Raw genomic sequence first — 24201 nt, forward strand, 5'->3', positions numbered from 1 at the left:
CCTCACACTCCCCCTACACACACACACACACACACACACACACACACACACACACACACAGGGGCCAGACTATGCCTAGCCTATGTCTGCCTCATTTTGGGCCACAGTTGAAAACCACTGAACGTGGCCGTAGTCTGGCCTTGTTACTCCTCTCTCCCTTGCTGTTTGGCAAAGGGCCAGTAGAGAACAGTGGGTTCCCTCTTGCACACTTTCTCACCCACCTTCCACCTCACACACTCCACCTTTCCCTGAAGCTGCCTCCAAAAGCCTAGGTTTGTGTCTCCTTGAACAGCTCTGACAGAGTCTGGTTGACCCAAGCCATGTGGGTAATTGGTGGGGGCAGACAGCCATGCTACCCATCCCCTCAACACCCTGCAAGATGAGCAGGCAGTAGACAGGTGGGGGCTACACTGGGCTCCTCCTCCCAGGTAGGCCCATGTGAGAGGTTTCACAAAGTGACCTAGAGGCACTTAGGAAGCCCAGGGTCTTCTTCCACATCACTCCCCACGGGGAACTGCTCTGAGCTGCTAGGCCTAGATCTGGCTTCAGAAAAAGCATGGCTCCTGCGTGATCTTTGGGCCTCCACCTTCACTCCTTCTTCCAGCCCCCACCTCCTCTGAAGGCCTCTCTCAGCACATGCTGGGTCTTAGAAGGAGAGAATATCAGCCATTTATACCCTCAGGGAAATTTAAATGGCCATGTTAAGTTTTAGCTGTAACTGGAATGAAAGACCTGGTCCCCAGTTACAGGAATTGTAAGGAGCAGCTTCAGTGGAAAAGAGAGTTGGGAGGATGGCATGTGTCTTTCCTGGTATTACTGTGCCCCACTCCCCATGTTCTGCTTGTCAAGCAATCTGGAAGAATTCTTGCTCTTCCCCACCAAGTGTTGGGGAATCTTCTAGAACACCACCTCTTAAGATACTCTGAGTCCAAATCTCCCAAGATTTTCTCCCAAATCTCTTTATAGTGAGGATCTGGGGAAAACAAAATCCCATCCTATTTCAAGTTCTGAATAGAATACAATTCCATTTTATCTTGCCCTCAATTGGATTCTCATCCTAATTTCTCTCCCAGCTATACTAGCCCCCAAACAGTCACTACAGCAATCCCAAAGTTACCTGGGAGCGTCGTTCGAGTCTCACATTTAAAACTGGAAGGGACTTTACAGCTCAATCCCAACTCCCCAAGTTACAGAGGAAGAAACTCAAGTCCAGCAAAAAGTGACTTGTCCAAGGTCTCATGCCAATGAGTGGCAGAATTCAGATTAGAACTCAGCACTTCGGCTGCTACTCCAGTGCTGTTTCTGTAAGGCCACAACCACTTCACATCCCCACTCAATTTAGAGTTTGAGGCCTGGAGTTTAAGTACTATTTTTGGAGACACTGTTGGAAGTTCCAGGATGAGGTATTTATGAAGATTTAGTTCTCATTTCCCTCTCCAAAGCTTTTGGCTGGGTAACGTGGCTCATGTCTGTAATCTCAGCACTTTGGGAGGCTGAGACAGGAGGGTCACTTGAGGCCAGGAGTTTGAGACCAGCTTGGGCAGCATGGTGAGACCCCAATCTCTATAAAATAACAATAATAATAATAATAATAATAATAATAATAATAATAATAATAATCTAAAGCTCTTGTTTTGTGTTATATTGCCATAGTCAACTGCAACCTGGTCTGGGGTAGGAGGAGGCAGGGGGCCAGGGGTAAGGAGGGCTGCTGAGCTGTGTGACGTCTCTGCTGGGCTCCCAGCCTGGCTGATGGGGGTTTATCCAGCCCGACCTGGGAGCAGGTGTGGGCCCTCTGTCCCCAGAACTTCTTGAAGAACAGTTTGTTCTGCAGGGTGCAGCCAGGGTAGGGGGAGAGTTACAGATACCAGTACAGCCCTGAAGCCTGTTGCAGCTGCTTCCTGTTGTCAGAGGACTCCTCCACCAAGGGGCTGAGCTCCCTGACACCTCCACGCCCCTGCCTAGTTCTCCGTGTGGTATCCTGCCTCAGTAGGCCAGCAACTTCCCACGGATACCAAGGAAGGCTGTGTTCAAGTAGCAAGAGCTCAGAGTGAGGAAGTGCCCTGTGGCCAGGCACATTTCCAGCCTCGTGGCTGACCACCCCTGGTGCAAACAGGGTCCTGTCCTCACGTATGCGGGTTCATTTCTGCCTTGTCTTCCTTTCCCTGTCTGAAAGATCTTTCCCATCCCGTCTGCAAAGTCAAGTTCTCACCACCATTCTCGGTTCCATCTCTTCCCCGAAGCTTTGTCTGCAGTGACTCCCTCCCCACCCCCGCTTTGCTGGCCGTACTGGACTGTCCAGCATGAGAGTGTGGGCCCTCACTTCACACTGCCTTGTCTTGTGGTTTGACATTTCACCTAGGTTTGTTTTGTCTCCTCTTCAAGACTTGAAGACAGGATGATTTGGGTCCTTAACCACTGCCTCCTACTTCAAACGAGATCCCTTACAGAGCTGAGCTCAGAGCCGACCCTGTGTGTAAGGGCATAATAAATCCTGGCTGAATGTCCCGTCTCAGTGTCTCTGTCTTGGTTCCTGCCTGAATTTCAGTCAGCTGAGCCACAGTACACCCCAGACCCTGCAGCATGTTGGGAGGAGAAATTTGCGCTTCTCTGCCTGGTAGTCACGTTGCCTCACTGCAGGAAGTGGCCCAGGCCTTGCCCGTCTCCCAGCTTGTGGGCCTCCTTGCCTCCAGGTTCCTCTCTGACTAATCATGAGAGTGCTATGGGGCTGACTGGAAGCGACCACTCCTGTCCTAGAAGGGACTTCCCCAGCATGAATGCTTGCAGGTGGACGGCAAGGGAAGGGGGAGAGTGCTGGTAACATGCAAGGTGGTGCCCTCGTCCAGCTCCAGGGACACGGCTCATAGAACACTCCCAATAGGGGCTGTTTAGCCTGTCTCCATTCTTGCAGCTCTCTTCACCCCAAGCCTCAGGAGGGGCCTGGCTCATTCTCCCTGGGGGGTCTGAAAGAGGCTGGAGTGGGGGTGGCGTGAGCAGCAACCCTGGACTCTCAGCTCAGCGCTCTTCCCCCCATTGTGAAATGGCCTTGGATAAGGGCCAAGCAGGAAGCTGCCTCCTATAGCTCCGCGGCCTGGCGCCTGGGGTGTGAGGACGGCCCCAGGCCCTTCCCTTCCCAAGGGAGGGCTGAAGCTGACACACGGAGTCCACCTGCACAGAGACACTGAGCTGCCCTTGGCTAAGTCTTGGGGGGCCTATGCCCTCCCTCCTGCTCTCTGTGCCAGCCAGGCGGTGGCAGGCAGAGGGGTGTGTGGAAAGTGCATGGGCCTGGGGCTCAGGGCCCAGGCTTCCAGTCTCGCCTTTGGCATTACCAAGCTTTGTGATCTTGGTCAAGTCATTTTTCCTCTTTGGACCTCACTCAGTTTCTATTCACTTGTGAATAACTAGCAGGTAAAGGGTTGGACTGAAAAGGTCTTGGAGGCCTCTTCCAGCTCAATATTGTGACTCACTGAAGTCAATGATTCATTGATGTTATTACCGGGACTTGGCTCTGATCAGATGGGAGTTTCTTCATTGTGTCTGTCTAGGATTCCCTGTGTAAATCTGCAACTGTGGGTCTGTCACAGAGATGGAGATGGAGTGGGCTTCCCTGAACAATCAAGGACGAATGATGACACAGAGGCCAAGAGATGAACAACATCTGTTGCTTTGGGGAGTCGAGACCTGTTGGGCAATTTGTGCAGAACTCTGGCTATATAATTTCCTGTCCTTGACTTTCAGACAGGAAACTTTAATTTTGGGACCCCTAATCATCCTGAATAAGGGAGCCCCTCCCCCACCCACTAAACACATGAAAGTGTGGGGAGGAGGAAGGCAGGAATAGGTGCTCATGCCCCAGATTTCCAGCCTGGCTGGGAATACTTGAGCAATAACTATGCTTGCCTTTCCTGGCCTCAGTTTCCCCTCGTACATTATGGGGTATGCTGGCCCCTTTCTTGAGGTTCAGCGAGGAAGGAAATCCTAGATGAGAAGGGGAGAACCTGTTAAAGTTCACACATGTTTCTTGAGTGCCACCACCTGATTCTGTACAAGGATGGCCTTCCAGGCATGTGGGGCCAGGGGCTGCCCATGGGGTGTAGCCTAGAGGGTACTGGCAATTCCTCTGTATCTCCCCAAAGCCCCTATACCAGAAATCCCACCATTAGAGTCTGTTCTTTGTTTAACATCACCTAAGTTTCCTCCACAAATGGAGGGCGTGTGACCTACTAACCATTTGTCCTGAACATGTTCGTGTGATTTAGCTACCAGATGGGTTGCCTCCACACAGCTAGCTGAGCTTAGTGAGAGACTGGATTTTGGTGGGGATGGAGGGAGGGGTGTTTTGCAGGACGGAATATTTCTACTCAGGGTACTGCTTGAGAAGGAGAGGAAAAGAACAATGAAACCTAGCTTTTCTGCCATGCTTTCTCACTTATAAGGTATTTATATTCACATTGTCACACTGAACTCACCACGGCAGTGTGAGGAAGATCTTCCCATTTTACAGCTGAGGAAATGGAGGCCCATAGAGATTAAGATGACTTTCCTTCAGAGATACAGCCAAGAAATGCCAAGTTGGTCCTTGAACCCAAAGACAGGTCTAAAGAGACAGGATTCTGCATGGGAGTGGGAGGGGGACAGGGGCTTGGGATAGGAACCCACACCCAGAGGGAGAGAAAGACGAGGAGTGGAGAGAGAGTCCCAGTTTGTTCCACTCCGCCTAGAGCTGGCCTCTTTTCTGCCTTCCCTCCCTTCTTGTCACCTCTTTGGACAGCTGAAAGACAGCTGAAAGCTCAGCACTCCTGAGCTGCCTGCAGACTACACTCATTTGCAAGTTCTTCTCTGCACAGAGGTGGCAGGCTCCTCAGCGTAGAGCAACGCTCACCTCACGGGACTATTGGGGGCTCAAAACAGGATACATGTAAACACCTAGAAATGAACCTGGCACTTAGTAACTTCTCAATAAATACAAGCAAGCTATTACCTGAGAAAAAAATAGTCTCTTCTCTAGTGGAGAATTCAGTCAGCTTCTTGCACCTAGAACAGTGCCTAACACTGCTTGTTTAGCCTTGTTCAGTGAATGGATGAATGATAATCTTTCTGTAACACGGAAAGTTCTAGCCTCCACAGAAGTAATTTTGAAAAATAACGACCACCATCTTGGATATTCTTAGGGTTGACCTAAGGTAAATGATAGGGCAAGATCTGGGAGCGTCTGAGGCTGCTGCCCATGGCTGCGCTCGTCTGGTGAGGCCAGGGCGTCCCCTGCTGGCCCGAGGTGCTGCAGGCAGGTCGAGGCCACTCCTCACCGCTGCGATGGCGCCTGGAGGGAGGGCGTGGTGGCGTTGCCTACTTCCTCGCCGTGAGCGAGGGGAAGGCCAGTGTTAATCACTGACACCTGTGAGCTCTGGAAACTTCCCTAGGGCCCCCAGAAGGGGCTGGGGGGAGAAAAGCAGCAGTTCTCAGAATTTTGGAAGTAGAAGTGACATTAGCAATCTAGCCTAAGTCCTGAACATAACAGTGAAAAAACTTTAAAAAATACATCAACTGGGTGTTTACTCTGAGCCCTTTACTTGGATTATGTCCTTGAAAGCCGACAACAACCCTCTGAGGCAGGTTCCCTGTGGAGGATAAGGCACAGGCAAGTATCTCGTGCAGGGCCTCACAGCAAGGTGGGGAGCAGGGTGAGCCTGGGGCCTCTGACTCACAGTCCAGGGCACCTGTGCTGTCTCTCTAGGGCACTGGGGCTTGGGATTTAAATCCAGGACTTCATCCTGGGGTGGGGATGGAGAGAGTTCCTGGAGCTCTGAGTTGGCTGAGCAGATACAATGAAAACTTGTTGACCAACTGACTGCAGGAAAGAATAAAAGAATTGGGAACTGCCAGTGTTGGAGTGGATTCAGTCCAGGGAGTGTGTCGACGTGGCTTCAGGGTGGTTACTCTCTCCAGGCACCCAGGCTTCCAGGACACACTCTCATCCCCCTCTGGCCACTCTGGCCTTCTCTAGGATGGCTCCACCAGAGCTAACCACCTCCCGCTGACATAGGAGGTCTCCCAGCCTTAGGTTCTAAAACTTGTCATCCCAAAGCCAGACCTGCCCAGTGCCATTCCTCGATGTGTTTAGATGACACCCTCCTTCCTTCAGAACTGACCGTTAAATCAGCACACTGGAGCTACAGTGAGGCAGCTCAGAGCCCAAGGTGTGGTTCCCCTCAGACTGAAACTGAAAAGTTAAAGTAGCCCAGAGGCCAGTCCTCCGTAAGGTGCACAGTGTCTTACTGCAATCTGCTCCTGTAGAATGAATCCACCTTGACAAGGACGACATGGGAACAGCCCACTCCCATCTAAGGGACTGCGGTGTAATAATGCATACCTTAGCTCATTTACTCCTCCCCTTGACATAAGGTAGGCACTTTTATGACTTCCCCATTTTACAGATGAGGACACTGAGGCACAGAGAGACTTAAGCAATTTTGGAATATGCAAAAAAGATTAGTGGAAACAAATACATTAAAGAAAAAAACTCAAAAACAACAATAACAAAAAACAAAACAAAACAAAAAATAGTGGATGTTTCCAATGAAAAATTATACATTGTTTAGAACACAGCCTTCTGGATTAGCTGATTTCTAGCCTTTCATTTCCTTTGCGCTATTTTACAACTCTGTAGGTTGTAGAGACTCAATGGCAATGCAGAGGATTCTTGTCTATGGACATACAAATGCTTCTGTTCAGTGAAGGGACAACCCTGGGTCCCTCCTGTGCAAAATCCAATTTTGCTTCCATATACAAATTCATTCCAGAATTCCTGATGTTTACTGGATTCTCCTTTGAATGGATTGTAACATACATCTGGTTTCCTTATTAATAATAGGTTAAACAAAATAAAAAGTTTTCTTGAGACAGCATCTCGCTGTTTCCCTGGCTGGAGTGCAGTGGCACAATCATGGCTTATTGCAGCCTTGACTACCCTAGCTAGGAACCCCATCCAGGAACTAGCGACTGTGTTTTTAACCATTATACTTTCCAGGCACTGCAAAGTGTAACTGCATTAGAGTAACTGCAGCTGCAAATTAATCAACCCTAACCTGAACAAGATCCTTGACCCTAATTCAAACCCTAACCGAATTCCTGACCCTAATTCAAACCCAATTCTAATTAAAACCTAATAAATTAAAGTGTGCTCTGTCTGAGGAAAAAACACATTACCCCTGCCATTTTGGGAGAGACAATCTCAGGTTGTACAAACAAGCATACTTATTCAGGTCCCTTAGGTCTGCTAGGCCCTGAGGAGCAGGGGTATTTTTCTCTGCCCATCTTCCCATGGGGAAGTGGCCAAAGCTGGTACAGTGTTTTGTGCCCAGGGCCTTCGTTTTGCTCTTGGTGCTGCCTAGGCCTTTGATGAAGCCCCCATGATGTGGGAAGGGATTTGGGAACCATTTTAATGTCATGGTTCTCCTAGAACTGAGAAAGGGAGAGGAAAAACTGAGGCAGAGGGAGCAGGAAGTTATGTGGCCTGCATGACTTAGAGACAGTGACCCAGCTCCATGCCTCACGTACATACTGCTCTGCTCCAAGGCCAAAAGCCATTAACCTCTATTATGCATTTAAATTACAATTTGATTAATGATATGTTACCCTAATCACACATAATTGCAAGTTAGGATTTGGGGTGCTGGAAAACATCAAAATTTAACCATGTTATACTGACATAAACTCTCAATTTCATTGTACCCTGAGCTACCTTTATTCCTGATTGATCACCTACAATACCATTTTTCTCACTGACGTATTTATTTTCAGATATAGTCTTATAAATCAATGAACTTTATCATTGCTTTTACTCATTGTTTAAATTTTTTTAATCACAAAAACTTAAATCTAGCAACATTATTTTACTTCATAGTACTTCCTTTTATGATCCCTTTTATTTATGGCAAATGATACTGGTTTTCCACTTACGATCATGATATTAAATACACTTAAGTATAAAATGAGTCAATGTAAAGAAAAATATTAACTAACAGTACAGGTGGTATTAAGATAATGGCAGAAATCAGGATGGTGATGTTGAAATGATGGAAGGTGTGTGGTCTATAAATAATAACACTATTTGATACTATACTGTTTATTGGGCATTTACTATGTGCTAGGCCCAATGTTATCAATGATAGCGCTGTCCAATAGAATTTGTGATGATGGAAATGCTCTACATCTGCACTATCCAAGCCACATGTTGCTACTGAATCCTTGAAATGTGGCTAGTGTGACTGAGGAATTAAAATTTTAAAATTAATTTAAACATCTATAAAAACCATATTAGAGCAAGCCTAAGGGTCTTACATATAGTATTTTATAAAATCTTCATAACCTCAATGAAGTAAGCATTATTATTATTATTTTGCTAGTGAAGAGACTTAGGCCTTGAGAGGTTGCCTGAGGCCACATAATTAGTAAGCAGCAGAGGTAGGATCTGAACCCTGATCACTTTGACTTCTGAATAGGTGCTATTGGTCATTTCCCACAGAAAAACAAAGCCCAAAGAATATTCTGTCAGTAGTTGAATTGTACTGGCTCCAGTGCGATGCACACATTCCATGTACTAGGACACTGACATCTCTAGGGGATCATCCAGCCTGCCACTGAGATTTTTGCAGAAGTCCAGATGCTAGTGTGATTGCAATCAGATTAAACTTTGAAGATAGCCAACAGGACTCATGCAGGTGTAGATGTGAAAATTAAAAGGATAAAGAACAGCTGGGGGCAACGGCTCATGCCTGCAGACCAAACTACTTAGGAGGCTGAGGCTGGAGAATAGCTTGAGCCTGAGAGGTGGAGGCTGCAGTGAGCCGAGATTGCACCACTGCACTCTAGACTGGGTGACAGAGTGAGACTCTGCCTCAAAAAGAAAAAGGAATCTGGGATGATTCATGGGTGTTTTTATTTGAGTAACTGGGCAGATGGTGGTGCCATTTAATAAATAGCAAAGATGTGGGAAGTAAAAAGTTTTGATTTGGTCATGTAATATCTGAGATGCTCATTACACATCCAAGTAGAACTACCAAGTGGACAGCTGAATATGCAAGTTTGGAGCTCAATGCAGAGGTAAAAGCTATAATTAAAAATTGGGGAGTCATCTTCGTACACCTCAGGACTAGCAAAGATTACAACAGTCTGGTGAAAACCCCTCCTATAGGGCCGCCAACACAAGACCACTTTGTGATGGCGCCATATGAATAACCTCTAGCATGCGTGTCCAAACTTTTGGCTTCCCTGAGCCACATTGAAAGAATTGTCCTGGGCCATATGTAAAATACACTAACACTAATGATAGCTGATGAGATAAAAAATTTTTTTAAAAAAGGGCCCATGCATAATTTTCATGATATCTGCCAATACAGATGAGCAAAAACATCCTCACATTCAAATGACTGGACACCCATGCAAGAGCCCTGGGCCTTGGTATTACTAGCTCAGAAGTTGAAGTCCTGGTTGAGAGCACCAGATTGACCCACGTTAGGTCATATGCTTGAGCCCAGGTGCTGAGGGCAGGTGACAGAGTGACCCTCTGACCCTTTTATTTATTTATTTATTGCCTCTCACCAAAACCCACACAACAGGGGATTGCAAACAGGTTCAAATCCTGGACAACCAAAAGCCAATACAGGTTGACTACACAAGGTCATCAGCCTAGGGCAGGAAGTGGGCAAAGGGCGCTGGCCATTTGGAAGAAAATGTGAAATCAGAGAGTGAACATATTTAAGCCATTAACTTTGAATCTCCTAACTGGGCTCCTCATTTCCTGCCCTGTCTCTCTACAGTGCATTCTCCACAACACAGACGGGGATCTTTAAAAAATATAAATCAGATTTTCAGTGTTCTGTTGAAAACTTCCTTAACGAGTCTTCTCTTTGTATTTAGAACAAACTCCAAGCTTACCGTGGTCACGGTGAGAGGCGACAGCATGCCGGCAGTCCTCACAGCCCTCGCTCGCTCTCGGCGCCTCCTCTGCCTGGGCTCCCACTTTGGCGGCACTTGAGGAGCCCTTCAGCCCACCGCTGCACTGTGGGAGCCCCTTTCTGGGCTGGCCAAGGCGGGAGCCAGCTCCCTCGGCTTGCGGGGAGGTGTGGAGGGAGAGGTGCCAGCAGTAACCGCGGCTGCACGCGGCGCTTGGGGGTCAGCTGGAGTTCCGGGTGGGTGTGGGCTTGGCGGGCCGCACTCCGAGCAGCCGGCCGGCCCTGCCGGCCCCGGGCAGTGAGGGGCTTGCCAGCCCACCGGCACTGTGCTCAATTTCTCCGGGCCTTAGCTGCCTTCCCACGGGGCAGGGCTCGGGACCTGCAACCCGCCGTACCTGAGCCTCCCACCCCCTCCATGGGCTCCTGTGAGGCCCAAGCCTCCCCGACAAGCACCACCCCCTGCTCCAGGGTGCCCAGTCCCATCGACCACCCAAGGGCTGAGAAGTGCGAGAGCACGGTGCGGGACTGGCAGGCAGCTCCACCTGCAGCCCCGGTGCAGGATCCACTGAGTGAAGCCAGCTGGGCTCCTGAGTCCGGTGGAGAGGTGGAGAACCTTTATGTCTAGCTCAGGGATTGTAAACACACCAATCAGCACCCTGTGTCTAGCTCAGGGTTTGTGAGTGCACCAATCGACACTCTGTGTCTGGCTGCTCTGGTGGGGCCTTGGAGAACCTTTGTGTCAATACTCTGTATCTAACTGATCTGATGGGGACTTGGAGAACCTTTATGTCTAGCTCAGGGATGGTAAACGCACCAATCAGCACCCTGTCAAAACAGACCACTCGGCTCTACCAATCAGCAGGATGTGGGTGGGGGGGGGAGCCAGATAAGAGAATAAAAGCAGGCTGCCCGAGCCAGCAGCAGCAACCCGCTTGGGTCACCTTCCACACTGTGAAAGCTTTGTTCTTTTGCTCTTTGCAATAAAGCTTGCTACTGCTCATTCTTTGGGTCCACACTGCTTTTATGAGCTATAACACTCACCGCGAAGGTCTGCATCTTCACTCCTGAAGCCAGCAAGACCACGAGCCCACCAGGAGGAAGGAACAACTCTAGACGTGCCGCCTTAAGAGCTGTAACACTCACTGCGAAGGTCTGCAGCTTCACCCCTGAGCCAGCAAGACCACGAGACCACCAGAAGGAAGAAACTCCGAACCCATCCGAACATCAGAAGGAACAAACTCCAGACGCACCACCTTAAGAGCTGTAACACCGTGAGGGTCCGCGGCTTCATTCTTGAAGTCAGTGAGACCAAGAACCCACCAATTCTGGACACAACGGGCCTTACATAATCTGGTCCCAGCTACCTCTCCATACTCCTTCACTCCTTGCTCCACAAGCCCTCCTCACCCCCACCCGCACCTGCCAGTCTTAACAGACACAGGGCAACTTGTTTCCCCTTTGAAGGTTTTGCTCTAGCCATTCCCTGTGTCTGAAACATTGTCCCTAGATCTGGATGGCTGGTCCTTTCAGCTTTCAACTGAAAGTTCTCCTCCTCGACGAGAACTCCCCTGACCCCAACCCAAGCAGTCCCCTTCCCACTCATTATACAGCCCTGCTTGCTGTCTTCACAGATTATCTGAAGCTGTACTACTTACTTGTTTGCTTCATTGTTTATTTTCTCCCTGCCCCTTTAACCCAAGTTCCAGGAAACCGGGAACTTAGCTTTTCTTATCCTGCCGCATCCCCAACCTCTACAACGGTGCCTGGCACAGACTGAGAGGCACTCAGCAAAAACTTCTTGTGTGGTGGAATGCTTGACTTTATAGAGGGCCCAGGGTTCAAGTTGGCTACTGGGAGAGAGGGCTTACAACCCAGTTCTCCTGACTAATCAGAGGTAGAGCTAAAGACTGGGCTCCAGCCCCTCATTTTTTTTTTTTTTTTGAGACGGAGTCTCGCTCTGTCGCCCAGGCGGGAGTGCAGTGGCGCGATCTCGGCTCACTGCAAGCTCTGCCTCCTGGGTTCACGCCATTCTCCCGCCTCAGCCTCCCGAGTAGCTGGGATTACAGGCACCCGCCACCACGCCCGGCCAACTTTTTTGTATTTTTAGTAGAGACAGGGTTTCACTGTGTTAGCCAAGATAGTCTCAATCTCCTGACCTCGTGATCCACCCGCCTCGGCCTCCCAAAGTGCTGGGATTATAGGCGTGAGCCACCACGCCCGGCCCAGCCCTTCTGGCTAGAGCTGCAGGTCAGCGTTTAGGGAGAGTTTAAAGGATCTCTACAGGAACTTACAACGACAATAATGAAAAGAACAATAGCTGATACCTACTGAACACGCTCTATGTGCCAGGCACTGTTCTACCTGTTTAATCTGAGTTTCATTTACGCTTCACGACCACACTGCGCGGTAGATACTATCATTACCCTTACTTTATGGATAAGGAAACTGAGTCACTGAGTTGTTAGGTAACCTGCCCAGCATACAGCTGAATATAAATCGTACGCTGCTATGAAAACTTTCTTTTTCTCTCACTCCCTCACACTGACTGGGGTGAGACACTTTCTCGCATGTGACGGCCCAGGACAGCCCCAACGCCTCCGGGTCACAGGGCCCCGGACGTCCCAGGGCGCGAGCGCGAGGCGGGCGGGGCCGGGGGAGGGCGCAGGCCGGGATTGGTGGAAGAGAAGAGATTGGTGGAAGACAATGGAAGTCTAGTAGCGGAAGTCCCGCCCAGCCTAGGCCGAACTTCCGGCTCTCACTGCTAGAGGCTTAAGCGGAGGGGAGTCTAGCCAGCGTCGCCGCGATGGTGTTGTTGGAGAGCGAGCAGGTATGGCTAGGCCTGGCCGGCCTAGGGAAGGGTGCGGCTCAGGCGTTGCTCGAGACCTCTACCTCCTGCGGGAGGACCAGGGCCTTGACGCGGCGGGGCGAGGATTTGGGGCTGGCTAACAGGGCTGGGCCTGTTGTTTTCCAGTTCCTGACGGAGCTGACCAGACTTTTCCAGAAGTGCCGGACGTCGGGCAGCGTCTATATCACCTTGAAGAAGTGTAAGCAGCGGGAGGGGAGCCGGGCGATGCTCCATGGGTGCCCGGTGTCTGGGAGCCACCGGAGTCTGTCTGCCGCGGACCGCCGCCTTCCTCTACCTTCCGCCACCCTGTACTGGGCACATTCGGGGCTTCGGGCCCGGAAAATAGTAGGGATTGTAGCTGGCGCAGTCCCCAGCACTGAGCCGCCTAGGTTGCTTCTGGTAACAATGGGCCCCAAGCAACCCAGAGCTCTTTGTGAGGGATCCCAAACGCCGCCACTTTGAGTGGAATTTAACGTGCTTCGATATTACATATTTCCATCGTGGAAATAATAGTTTCCCCAGGGTTTCGCCAGACCGTGATAGCAGACGAGGTGTTTAACAGAACTAGAGCAGCGGGGCTGGATTAGGTCATCACTTACCCCCCTCCTCTGTTTTAACTGTTTGTCTGCCGCTCAGCCACGTACGCGGCCGTGTTCACCAGGATGCATTTTTTCCTTCAGATGACGGTCGAACCAAACCCATTCCAAAGAAAGGTACTGTGGAGGGCTTTGAGCCCGCAGACAACAAGTGTCTGTTAAGAGCTACCGATGGGAAGAAGAAGATCAGCACTGTGGTGAGCTCAGTTTCTAAGGTTATCTTTTGAAATGTAAAGACTTGAACTTAACAGAGGATGGGGCGTTTCTGAATCAGGCTTTTATTTATTTTTCCCTTTTGCCCTGTGTGGCTATTTTTGAGACCAGGACCTCCGTATACTTTAGTAGTGGAAACCTCAAGAATAAAATAAGAAGGTAGAGATCAAACAGTCGTTAGTTCTGCTAAAACTTTTGTGGAAATGAAAGTAGCATATTGGTCCTTATTCGCAGTACTGTAAGGAGCATTTGGCATAAATATTTGGTTCCTCAGCCCCTTACTGTGCTGGGCCTTCAGTAAGCAGTTTCTTGGTACCAGGTGATGCTATTATTTCCTTACCTTTGTGGTTCACATGGCGAATGTGCAGCTAAATGTTAGGTTTGACACTTGAGAAAATACACATTTAGTCAAGAGCCCTAGTCTTTCAGTGGAGGTTGAATAAGGCAAAGGAAGAGACTCCTTGAATTGAGTGAATACTACTTTATTCTGCTGTGGCAGAAATCACGTTCGTGTAGGATACTGACTGCATGAAAATGTAGACTATACTTAGTTGGTAAGTCTCCCGTGACAAGTTATCTTAAGAGGACTTTTACAGTAAAACAAGCTTATGTGGTTTTACAGATAAAGTTAGATATCATGAAATAACAAAAACCTAAGGAGTGTTCTTCAGAAGTAGAATTTATTTTGTGGTAGCTTGCATTGTGCTTAAATATGCTTGAATTAATGGAAGGCAGGTTTAAAAATAAGATGGGGAGGGAGTAGTTTAAATATATCTTGTATTCATGTATAAAAAATTAATACTGAGAAGTCTTCTGACTTTTCTCAGAACCCAGGGAGAAAACCCAATGCCACCTTTCTAAGGGATTTTAAGAGGTGAGAAACAAAGCTTTTTTTTTTTTTTTTTTTTTTTTAAAGGAGCCTACTGCCTTTCACCTCTTGGTGCAGTTCTCATGTGGAAAAAGATGCAGAGCTCCTTTTCTTGTACTCTAGGCAGAGGAAAGTAGAGTAGAGAAATAACCATTCGTGTATTATGAACCCTGAAGTTGGGAAGAAGTATTTTAAAGATAAGGATATTGTCTTCTGGGGACTTTTGAGATACTATCTGGGGTGGAGAAGAGGATGCTTTTATGGGTAATAGGTATGACCTCTTTTTTCCTTCTTTTTCAGGTGAGCTCCAAGGAAGTGAATAAGTTTCAGATGGTGAGTTTTGGGTGTTCTTTATGTCACCCTTCTCAGGGCAAGAGTCAGCATGATGGTGAACACTGGGTAAGATTGATACCTGGGTTCACTGCTCTCCGGAGATAAGTTTTACCAGTATGTTTCAAGTAAAAGCTGCCAGGGTGTGAATTTCAGCGCTAATACTGTCTTCCTTTCTAGTTTTTTTAAGTTAGAGTTTGTCTTAGGCTGTAGATATATGCTACCTGTAGTATAGTTGAACAAGAAGTTGCCTGCAATTTTCCCTTGGAAAACGTAAAAAATGTGTGCAACTGTCTGTGGGTGTTGCAGAAGCTGCTATAATGTGAAAGAGTGTTTTATGCTTACACCATTTTCCGGTACAAGTGTCCAATGGTGCTATATTCTTTATCAGGTAGGCTTCCTGATTTTTGGCTACCCTAAATCCATTATGCAAATAGGGCTGCTGTTCTGCCGATTTGCACATCTTCCCACTAAGGTATGCTCTGTTGTATCTTTCAGGCTTATTCAAACCTCCTGAGAGCTAACATGGATGGGCTGAAGAAGAGAGACAAAAAGAACAAAACTAAGAAGACCAAAGCAGCAGCAGCAGCAGCAGCAGCACCTGCCGCAGCAGCAACAACAGCAGCAACAACAGCAGCAACAACAGCAGCAACAGCAGCACAGTAAAGGGCATACATTTCCTGCTTTCACCAATTAACCGCTGAATTGCTATTTTTTCCTTTTGGCCACATAGCTAGGTTTCTGGTTCCCCCACAGTAGGTGTTTTCACATAAGATTAGGGTCCTTTTGGAAAGAATAGTTGCAGTGTTTATAGGATAGTTGTGGTAAGAATCTAGTTTATTTTGCATCTGGCTAATTGGTCTGTGCTGCATGGTTATATACTCCTGGATTATAGATTAAAAGTCTCTGTAGACATCTCTGTGAAGAGCAAGCTATCATTAAACATGTCTGTTTATCAGCACTGTCTCTTTATTCCTTTCCCACCCCATTTTAATAGTTCTGGCAATAACTAATTCTAGAATGATGTGATTAATGAATAGGCTTTAGCTCTATAATATCTTCCAGGTTATTAGAATTGAAACCTGAGAGTTTTATAAAAAGTCATGTTATCTCATGAGCTGCTTCCTTCCTGGCTGTATAATTTTATCATCATGGTTCCCCAAGTTTCAGTGAGTTCTCATAGTCAAATGAGAGTTTGTTTAACTACCTTAGGAGAAACATACTACAAAGTCATCAAGAATAAAGGTTCCAAAGTAATAATGATTTTTGGTTTCTTTATGCCCTTTAGTTTGGATATTTTCATGTGCTTAGTCATTACAGCCAAGGGAAGAAAAGGCTATTACCTTATGTTCCAGCTCCCTAAAACCTTTAGGGTTAATAGATTTACAATTAAAAAGCAGCAGGTATACGAAAGCATTTATTATATCCCAAAAGATAAATTTATAATATATTACACATGAAAAACTAACAAAGCTCAACTTTGTAGAACAGCTTCTTAGAAAAAAAATTTTTTTTTTTTCTTAAGACAGGGTCTTGCTCTGTTGTCCCAGGCTGGAGTGCAGTGGCACAATCACAGCTCACTGCAGCCTCAACCTCCTGAGGCTCAGATGATCCATCTCAGCCTCTGGAGTAGCTGGGACTATAGGCATGCACCACCATGCCCAACTAATTTTTTTAGTTTTCATAGAGGTGGGGTCTTGCTTTGTTGCTCAGGCTGGTCTCGAACTCCTGGTTTCAAGCAATCTTCCTGCCTTGGCCTCCCAAAGTGCTGGGATTACAGGTGTGAGCCACTGCACCCAGCCTCTTCTTAGAATTTAATTTTAAATTACGATGAATGTACAACATTCCATTATTCCAGTGTAAGCCTCTGTCTGTTTGAATGAGGTTAACGACAGTTCTTTATGGTTAAAATAAGATTCTGTAGTAGTCATCTCTATAGCTGTACAGAAATAGCACAGACACCCTGCAAAAAAAAGGTTATAAGGACAGACTCAGTTTAATGAGTGAAGAACAGAGCTAATAAATTTTTATAACACCTGTAGGAGCTTTTTATTTAAGCAAAAACAAGATGGAAGGCTAGTCATTAAAAAATTATATAGGTCTTATACAAGGTGTGACTGACAGGGGTCTGTAGTATAAGATCTTAATAAGGAGATAACCATTCACCTCATAGTAGGCTTCCTTGTTGCCTTTTAAGTGTATGATAACATGAATGATTGGCATTTTGACATAAGGACATACAGCAAAGTAGTCATGGTTATTTTCTTTGATTTAAACATATTTAGAAAGTGAATTACCTGGGTGAACAAACTTGTAATTGGGACAGCTACTCCTAAGACCCCTGTGTTTTGTTATTGACGAGATCATGACTGTGATTCACAGTCCCAGCAAGATTTATTGGTTGTCAGCTACGGTTCTAAGAACAGCTTATCAGGCGTGAAACCTCAACAAGACAACAAAATAATGTCACTCTGAAACCCCTCCCTGAATTTTAACCATGTGAAACCTGCTATGCCCAAGTGATAACTTACTTTTTTTCTACTTTGATGTTATAAATTTCATCACAGACTAATTTGAGATATCTTTGCTTTGGCAGGCGTGACAGCAGCTGCTTCACAGTTGTGTTAAATGCCTGTTCATCAGCATCCCACTAGGAAAAAAATAGATAAGCCCTTACAACAGGTCACTAGGGTTTACTAGCTGGCTTTTTTTGGGTCACTAATGAAATTCCAGTGTCATTTCCCTCTTCAAGTATACCAGGAGAATCAGTAATAGGGAGATAGTAGAACCGGTTAGGAGACTGCTGGGGTTCCTTTGAAGCACCAATTTTCCTTATAACAAGACTCCCTAATTAGAGCCTGATTAACAGTGCTGCAGCCCTAGTGTGCTGATGTGACTTTAGACCAGTTAGTTCTGCCTACCGTTTACTTTTTTTTTTTTTTTGAGATGGAGTTTTGGTCTTGTTGCCCAGGCTGGAGTGCAGTGGCGCGATCTCGGCTCACTGCAACCTCCACCTCCCGGGTTCAAGTGATTCTCCTGCCTCAGCCTCCCAAGTAGCTGGGATTACAGGCGCCTGCCACTACACCCGGCCATGACTACACCCGGCCAATTTTTTGTATTTTTAGTAGAGATAGGGTTTCACCATGTTGGCCAGGCTGGTCTCAAACCCCAGACCTCAGGTGATCCCCCCACTTCGGCCTCCCAAAGTGTTGGGATTATAGGCATGAACCACTGCACCTGGCCTCCATTTACTTTTTGTACAACGGTGTTAGCAGCTCTTAAGTATATCCATTTGACTGGATCATAAATCAGTACACGGCCAGTATAGTGGTATATGCTTATTTGTAAGAGAACAACAAATGATATATAAAATACTAGTTCTAGGGCTAAGTTCACTATTAATCTAATTTAATTTGTGACTAAACACTCTGGGTAGACAAAAAAGTATTCTTTGATATGACATGTTGCAAAAGTCACCTGTAGCTATGACTATAGTGGAGTGTTCTTAATAGCAAAGATAACTATTCAACTTTTTAAAGTTCTTATTTAGGCTATTTGATGATAAAAGGATGTAGCTGTAAATATATATATATATATATATATATATATATATTTATAAAAGACCTAATTAATTTTTACAAAAGGATTTTTTTTTTGTATAGTACTAATCTGCAAATGAGCTTCCCTAGCTGGAATGGAGGTTTGTTTGAGAGATAGTATAGTATAGTGCTTAAGAACACCGATTCTACTAGTCTGCTTAGGTTCAAATCCCGGTTCTACTACTTACTAGCTGGGTGACCGTGGGTAAGATATTTAACCTCTCTACTTCTATACTCTGTAAAGTGGGGATAATAACAGTATCTACATTTTGGGGTGGTTATGATTAAATGAGTTACTACTTGTAAAATGCTTACAAGGCCTGCCAGACCCTGACACGTAGTAAAAGCAGTATGTGTTTTGTTTTTTTTTTTTTTAATAAAATAAGTATCTCTGAAAAAAAGTCACTAGAAAAGTATGAGTCCTTCAACATAGGATTTAGGAACATATATGTCACATAAAAGGAAAAATGTTACTAAATTCCTGGGGCTGCCAGAAAAATACTATCACTAATGAATGCCGTCTTCAGTATTCTTTTGGCAAACTAACAGCAAAGATTTGGGATCTTAAAGGCCACAGTGCAGAAGAGTTCATATTGCTTACCTCTAATGATAAAAACTGTAATATTGTTTCTTTGGGTAGATCCACCTGTGAATACACAGAAATGTACAACGTCTCTTAGGGAACTCTCAGCAGCACAATACTGCCTTGTGACCATAGTGTCACGTGAGATGCAGCAGTATGAATAGGGTTTGCAGAGTCTGAGATGCTATTGTGCTATAAAAGGGCTTAATGAACTGTGCAGTGATAAGATCTTAGCCCTGGAGAATTAATAAGCAGTGGAAACTGTACTCCCTGTCCCTCTACACCACACCCGAAAGGTTCTGACACTGCTACATGTATTCGGTGTAAGCTTAGCAAGGCAAAGGCATGAAATATGTAGGAAAATGATTTTTGTTTTCATTTTCCTCCCTCTATCTTTCAGAGGAACAAAGAGGAGAAACAAAAAACCTTAAATTCTCCCCCTAGTTCTTAATAGTTTTAAATTGCTTGTAGTTCACATCAGTGACAATAAGGCCTGCATCCACATTCTGCTGACACTGAGCAAAAAAGCTCTGAACCCTGAGGCAACTACTTGGACAGTATGGACAGAAGCCACCTTCAAAATATTAAAGAAAGCCACTTACAGCCAGAATTTCAATTTCACTGCTTTTCTGATGTAAGTTGGCAAGGGAGGTCTGAAGTCGAGTTTGTACCTAAATAAGAAAATGGAATTCAGAACATGTTAAACCAAGCCATCTTTCTTGCCATCTTATTTGCTATTCCAGGATACAATCACAGGGTAACACACCAAAGCCTAGAAAGGATTCCAAATGGTGTCTAAAGGTTTGCCCTTGGCTGGGTGTGATGGCTCATGCCCGTAATCCCAGCACTTTGGGAGGCCAAGGCTGGGGGATCATCTGAGGTCAGGAGTTCGAGACCAGCCTGGCCAACATGGTGAAACCGTCTCTACTGAAAATAGAAAAATTAGCAGGGCATGGTGGTGAGTGCTTATAATACTAGCTATTCGGGAGGCCGAGGCAGGAGAATCGCTTGAACATGGGAGGCAGAGGTTGTGGTGAGCTGATATTGGGCCACTGCACTCCAGCCTGCCAAAAAAAAAAAAAAAGATTTGCTCTTAATCCACTCAGAAAGGGGTGTCTAGCAATATGATATCAGGGGAAATGAGGTTTTTATAACTTATCTTGACCATCTGTTTAATAATCCTTGTCAATTATCTCTTCATAATTTTGAAATGATTTCCTTATAAAGGCTCAGTGCAGTGAAACAGTGCACACAGAGACAGAGAGATGATAGTATGAAGCTAAATTGGGAAAAAGGGAGAGGTGGTAGCAATGAGGACATGGCATGAGAACTGAAACTTGGTAGGTGATGAAGGCAGTAGGAAGATGGGAAACACAGGTTTCCACCCAAATCCTGAGAAACAGCTAGAAGAGCTTACAAAAATAAAGTACCTGATCTTTGTATTTCAGTCTGATTACATTTCTAAAATTGACTGCTCTCTTTTAACACTTTTTTGCACATGTCCACAGCATGCTCTAACATTCATATTCTATAAATTTAACTCAGTGTTCTACTGTAGTTATTTTATTTTATTTTGAGACAAAGTTTTGCTCTGTTGCCCAGGCTGGAGTGTAGTGGCATGATCTCGGCTCACTGCAATCTCTGCCTCCCCAGTTCAAGCGATTCTCCTGCCTCAGCCTCCCGAGTGGCTGGGATTACAGGCGTTTGCCACCACGCTTGGCTAATTTTTGTATTTTTAGTAGAGACAGGGTTTCACCATGTTGGCCAGGCTGGTCTCGAACTCCTGACCTCAAGTGATCCGCCCTCGGCCTCCCAAAGTGCTGGGATTACAGGCATAAGCCACCGCACCTGGCCTATATTTATTTTCTTGTATTATTCTCTATATAATGCATATGCTTCCAAGTTATAAACTCTTTTGAGGACTGGGGCCATGTTAATGTCTTCTACATTTTACACAGCCCTTAGCACACCATTAGGCATATAGCAAATGCCGAAACCATGTATGGTATGAGAAACCTGCCTTAAGTCTTGTCATCGGCCTCTTCTACTTTGCTATTTAGAGCACAAACCTCAACTACCTTTAGAGCCAGATTAGATAGTTTTCATTTAGATGCAGTCACTCTGACCACAGCTGCCTCGAGGTGCCCACAGTGCACAATGGCCCCTCTCTGGAGGACAGATGGGAATCCTGGAGCCAGACAGATGCTTTGTATTGATAATGCTTTCAGAAGCCACCCAGTTAGGGAAGTTGGAAGAAAAATTTTTTTCTTGGAAAAAATATTTCCAAGAAATTCCATGTTTATCTTATTTTCCTTTCCTGTTGTTGTTTTTCTCTTCTGTAACTCATATTAGAAAGCCAAAGAAACCCTGGCCCAGCGCACCTGAGTTTCATACCGCCTCCTAGTGCTGGCTGACAGCTTCTCCGGGGCTAGCACACTCACAATGGGAACCACTGTTGCTCCATGGATTTCGAACAAACCTGAGACAAAGAGGGTTTCAGAATTGATGGCCTTATCTGGTCCCACTGTCTACAACATACTACAGAGAGATGGCAGAGTTTATTAGTAGACATCCTGTTGTGATTCTAAGGGCTAGATCACGACGGGGCTGTGTTTTCTATCCCTACAACCATCTGCACTGGATAGGTGAGGAGCCCAAGAACCCCAACACCCAACAGTTTTGATGCTTCTCTCCTTAGGCAGGGGTTGGGGGGTGGTGGAAGGGGCAGGGAGGCAACATGAGTCATCAAAACCTCAGGGGCCTAAGAAAATCAAGCTGAATATCGCCAAACCTGCATACTTCTTTAAATTCCTTCAAGAATTGGAAATCTGATGGCAACACAAAGTTAGTGCTAACAGAAGTGAATGGGAAAGACTCAATTCTGTTAAAAGCCAAATATGTCTTCTCATGGCCTTAATTGGAACACTTCTTTCAAAAGAAGTAAGGTTGCTAGAGGTGACGAAAGTAAAGGCATAACTATCACCGCTGTGCCCTCTTGGCTTTCATGAAAACAAAATGTGTATAGTGTCCTTCTTCAAGGGATTTCAAAATACTTCTTTCAATCCTCTGTATGGGGAAAATCTCCAGGAAAATTATCCCTATTTCACTTGTACAATAAATTGAGTAAAAGGAAGATTAAATCACTTGTAAAAATAAGAGAGTAGAAGAATCAGCTAAATTCCAGTTTTATCATTTTCTAGGATGTGGATTTCAAAGCATAGGGATGAATCCCATGTGGTACAATTTATTGTGTATGTTATTTTAAAAATAGATTTCCAATGTCACAAGCAGCCACAGTAATAAGTGCTTAGAGCAAACATATAAGCATAATTATGTTCAGATTATAATTAGTAATTATACCTGAAGCATTAGAAAATGACCCCTTCAGATTTTGTACTGCAAGATTATCGGAAGCTTCTCTAAAAACAAGCAAACAAAAATAATTAAAGAACAGTCAATAAGGCACAAGCAACACATAACTTACAGTGAACTACATGTATAGTGAGCCACTTTTCCATTAAATATAAAAACATCTTCTTGGTTATTAGTGGGTGGAAAAACAAAAACAAAAAATTTGCATTTAGTTATGCTTTGGTCAAGAGCAAGTAAAAATTATAAAGGATGTCTTTTTAAGTTAACAAATGCCTAAAGAAAACATTCTGATTTTATTCAGCTGGGCTTGAAATCCTGGATCCACACAAGAAGCTGATTTCAATGAAATATAATGGGTGTTCTTTCCGCCCCCCTCATAATACAAGGAAACATGAATAACAGCAGCCCCACCTTCATTATGGCAGCAGCCTTGGCAACCACCCACAGGAGAACATTTGGTAAATAAGGATATTCTTTAAAAAGCTGTGAATGGATGTTCTTTCAAATGCTGTGAATTAATTTATAGCCTTTGAGAGAGACAACAGCACTCTATCTTGGGAAAACAGGGAAATAATCATTTGCGTGGAGGAAAAACTTTGAACCTTTCCCTACTAAAACTAAATCCCATGTAGCCTTTTAAGTGTCTTGGTAATGTTCCCTCATACTCACTACTTGGCTATTTCTTGGTTTCTCTTCTGAACCTGTCTTTGATTTAGATCTATAATTCCAATGCTGGTGATTTCCAGAACATTATGTTCCCTCAGAAACACCTAATGGTGAATTTATTAAGGCTAGGTGCAAATAAGAAGGGGTGGGGGCATGAGAAGAACAGAGCAAGGTCTGTTTTCTATACGCCAGGATTTCCTAATCTTGGTACTACTGAAATTTTAGGCCAGAAAATTCTCTGTTGGGGGGTATTAGTCCTGTACCCTTTAGGATATTTTCACAGTATCCCTGGTCTCTCCTAGATACCAGTAAAACTCCCCAGTTGTGACAACCAAAAATGCCTCCATACATTGCCAGATGTGCCCTGGGAAGCAAAATCATTGTTGGTTGAGAATTGCTGATGTAAGCCAGAAAAATTACAGTGTTGTATTTTCTGATAATGAGCATACATATAAGAATTGCTTGAGGTGGGAGAGTTGCTTGAGTCCAGGAGTTAGAGACCGGCCTGGGCAACATAGGGAGATCCTGTCTCTACAAATAATTTTAAAAAATTAGCTGGACAAGGTGGTACATGACTATGGTCCCAGCTACTCAGAAGGCCAAGAAGGGAGGATCACTTGAGCCTGGGAGGTTAAGACTATAGTGAGTCATGTTTACACCACTGCACTTCAGCCTGGGCAAAAGTGAGACTCTATCTCAAAAAAAAAAAAAAAAAAAAAAAAAAGTTGCAAATATATAGAAAAGCTTAACAAAGTAATTTAAGATCCCTTGTAATCCCACTAACCAAAACTACAATTAAAAATTTGGTACATTCTTCTAGACATTTTTTTATGTATAGGTTGTATATTTTGTTTAAAACAAAATGGGATTATATATATATTTTTGTTGTTGTTGTTGTTTTTGTTTTTTGTTTTTTTTTTTTTTTGAGACAGAGTCTCACTCTGTCACCCAGGCTGTAGTGCAGTCCACGATCTCCACTCACTGCAAACTCCACCTCCCAGGTTCACGCCATTCTCCTGCCTCAGCCTCCTGAGTAGCTGGAACTACAGGTGCCCGCCACCACGCCCCGCTAATTTTTTTGTATTTTTAGTAGAGATGGGGTTTCACCGTTAGCCAGGATGGTCTCGATCTCCTGACCTCATGATCCACCCTTCTCAGCCTCTCAAAGTGCTGGGA

The 24201-nt window shown here is 45.3% G+C and overlaps 2 protein-coding genes and 1 long non-coding RNA gene across 5 annotated transcripts in view; 1 reads left to right on the top strand and 2 right to left on the bottom strand.

Annotated features, from left to right (window-relative positions):
• Window positions 1–12561, bottom strand: part of LOC116482429 (uncharacterized) — a 23653-nt gene extending 11092 nt beyond the window's left edge. The window contains exons 1-2 of the long non-coding RNA XR_004251857.1: window positions 12424–12561; window positions 4470–4578 (exon numbers count right to left, since the gene is read on the bottom strand). This is a non-coding gene — a long non-coding RNA (uncharacterized LOC116482429). The remainder of the gene's footprint in view (window positions 1–4469; window positions 4579–12423) is intronic.
• Window positions 12562–12663: 102 nt separating this feature from the next.
• On the top strand, window positions 12664–15763 carry SRP14 (signal recognition particle 14). The gene is made up of 5 exons (XM_032175849.2): window positions 12664–12780; window positions 12925–12997; window positions 13479–13591; window positions 14776–14808; window positions 15304–15763. The coding sequence occupies exons 1-5, from the start codon at window positions 12757–12759 to the stop codon at window positions 15469–15471; spliced, it is 411 nt and encodes a 136-aa protein (XP_032031740.1). The 5' UTR covers window positions 12664–12756; the 3' UTR covers window positions 15472–15763.
• A 446-nt stretch (window positions 15764–16209) lies between these two features.
• Window positions 16210–24201, bottom strand: part of EIF2AK4 (eukaryotic translation initiation factor 2 alpha kinase 4) — a 104780-nt gene continuing 96788 nt past the window's right edge. Inside the window, exons 34-39 of one of the 3 annotated variants that reach the window (XM_032175842.2) lie at window positions 22348–22406; window positions 21369–21466; window positions 19590–19658; window positions 19006–19050; window positions 17337–17455; window positions 16210–16768 (exon numbers count right to left, since the gene is read on the bottom strand). In XM_032175842.2, the coding sequence (XP_032031733.1) occupies window positions 16711–16768; window positions 17337–17455; window positions 19006–19050; window positions 19590–19658; window positions 21369–21466; window positions 22348–22406 (448 nt within the window). In that variant the 3' untranslated portion in view covers window positions 16210–16710. Of the gene's footprint in view, window positions 16769–17336; window positions 17456–19005; window positions 19051–19589; window positions 19659–21368; window positions 21467–22347; window positions 22407–24201 lie in introns of those variants that run through there. The other 2 variants (XM_058427234.1, XM_032175844.2) reach the window with 2 other exon arrangements.

Source organism: Hylobates moloch, unplaced genomic scaffold (assembly GCF_009828535.3).
Source record: "Hylobates moloch isolate HMO894 unplaced genomic scaffold, HMol_V3 SCAFFOLD_14, whole genome shotgun sequence".
NCBI lineage: Eukaryota > Metazoa > Chordata > Mammalia > Primates > Hylobatidae > Hylobates > Hylobates moloch.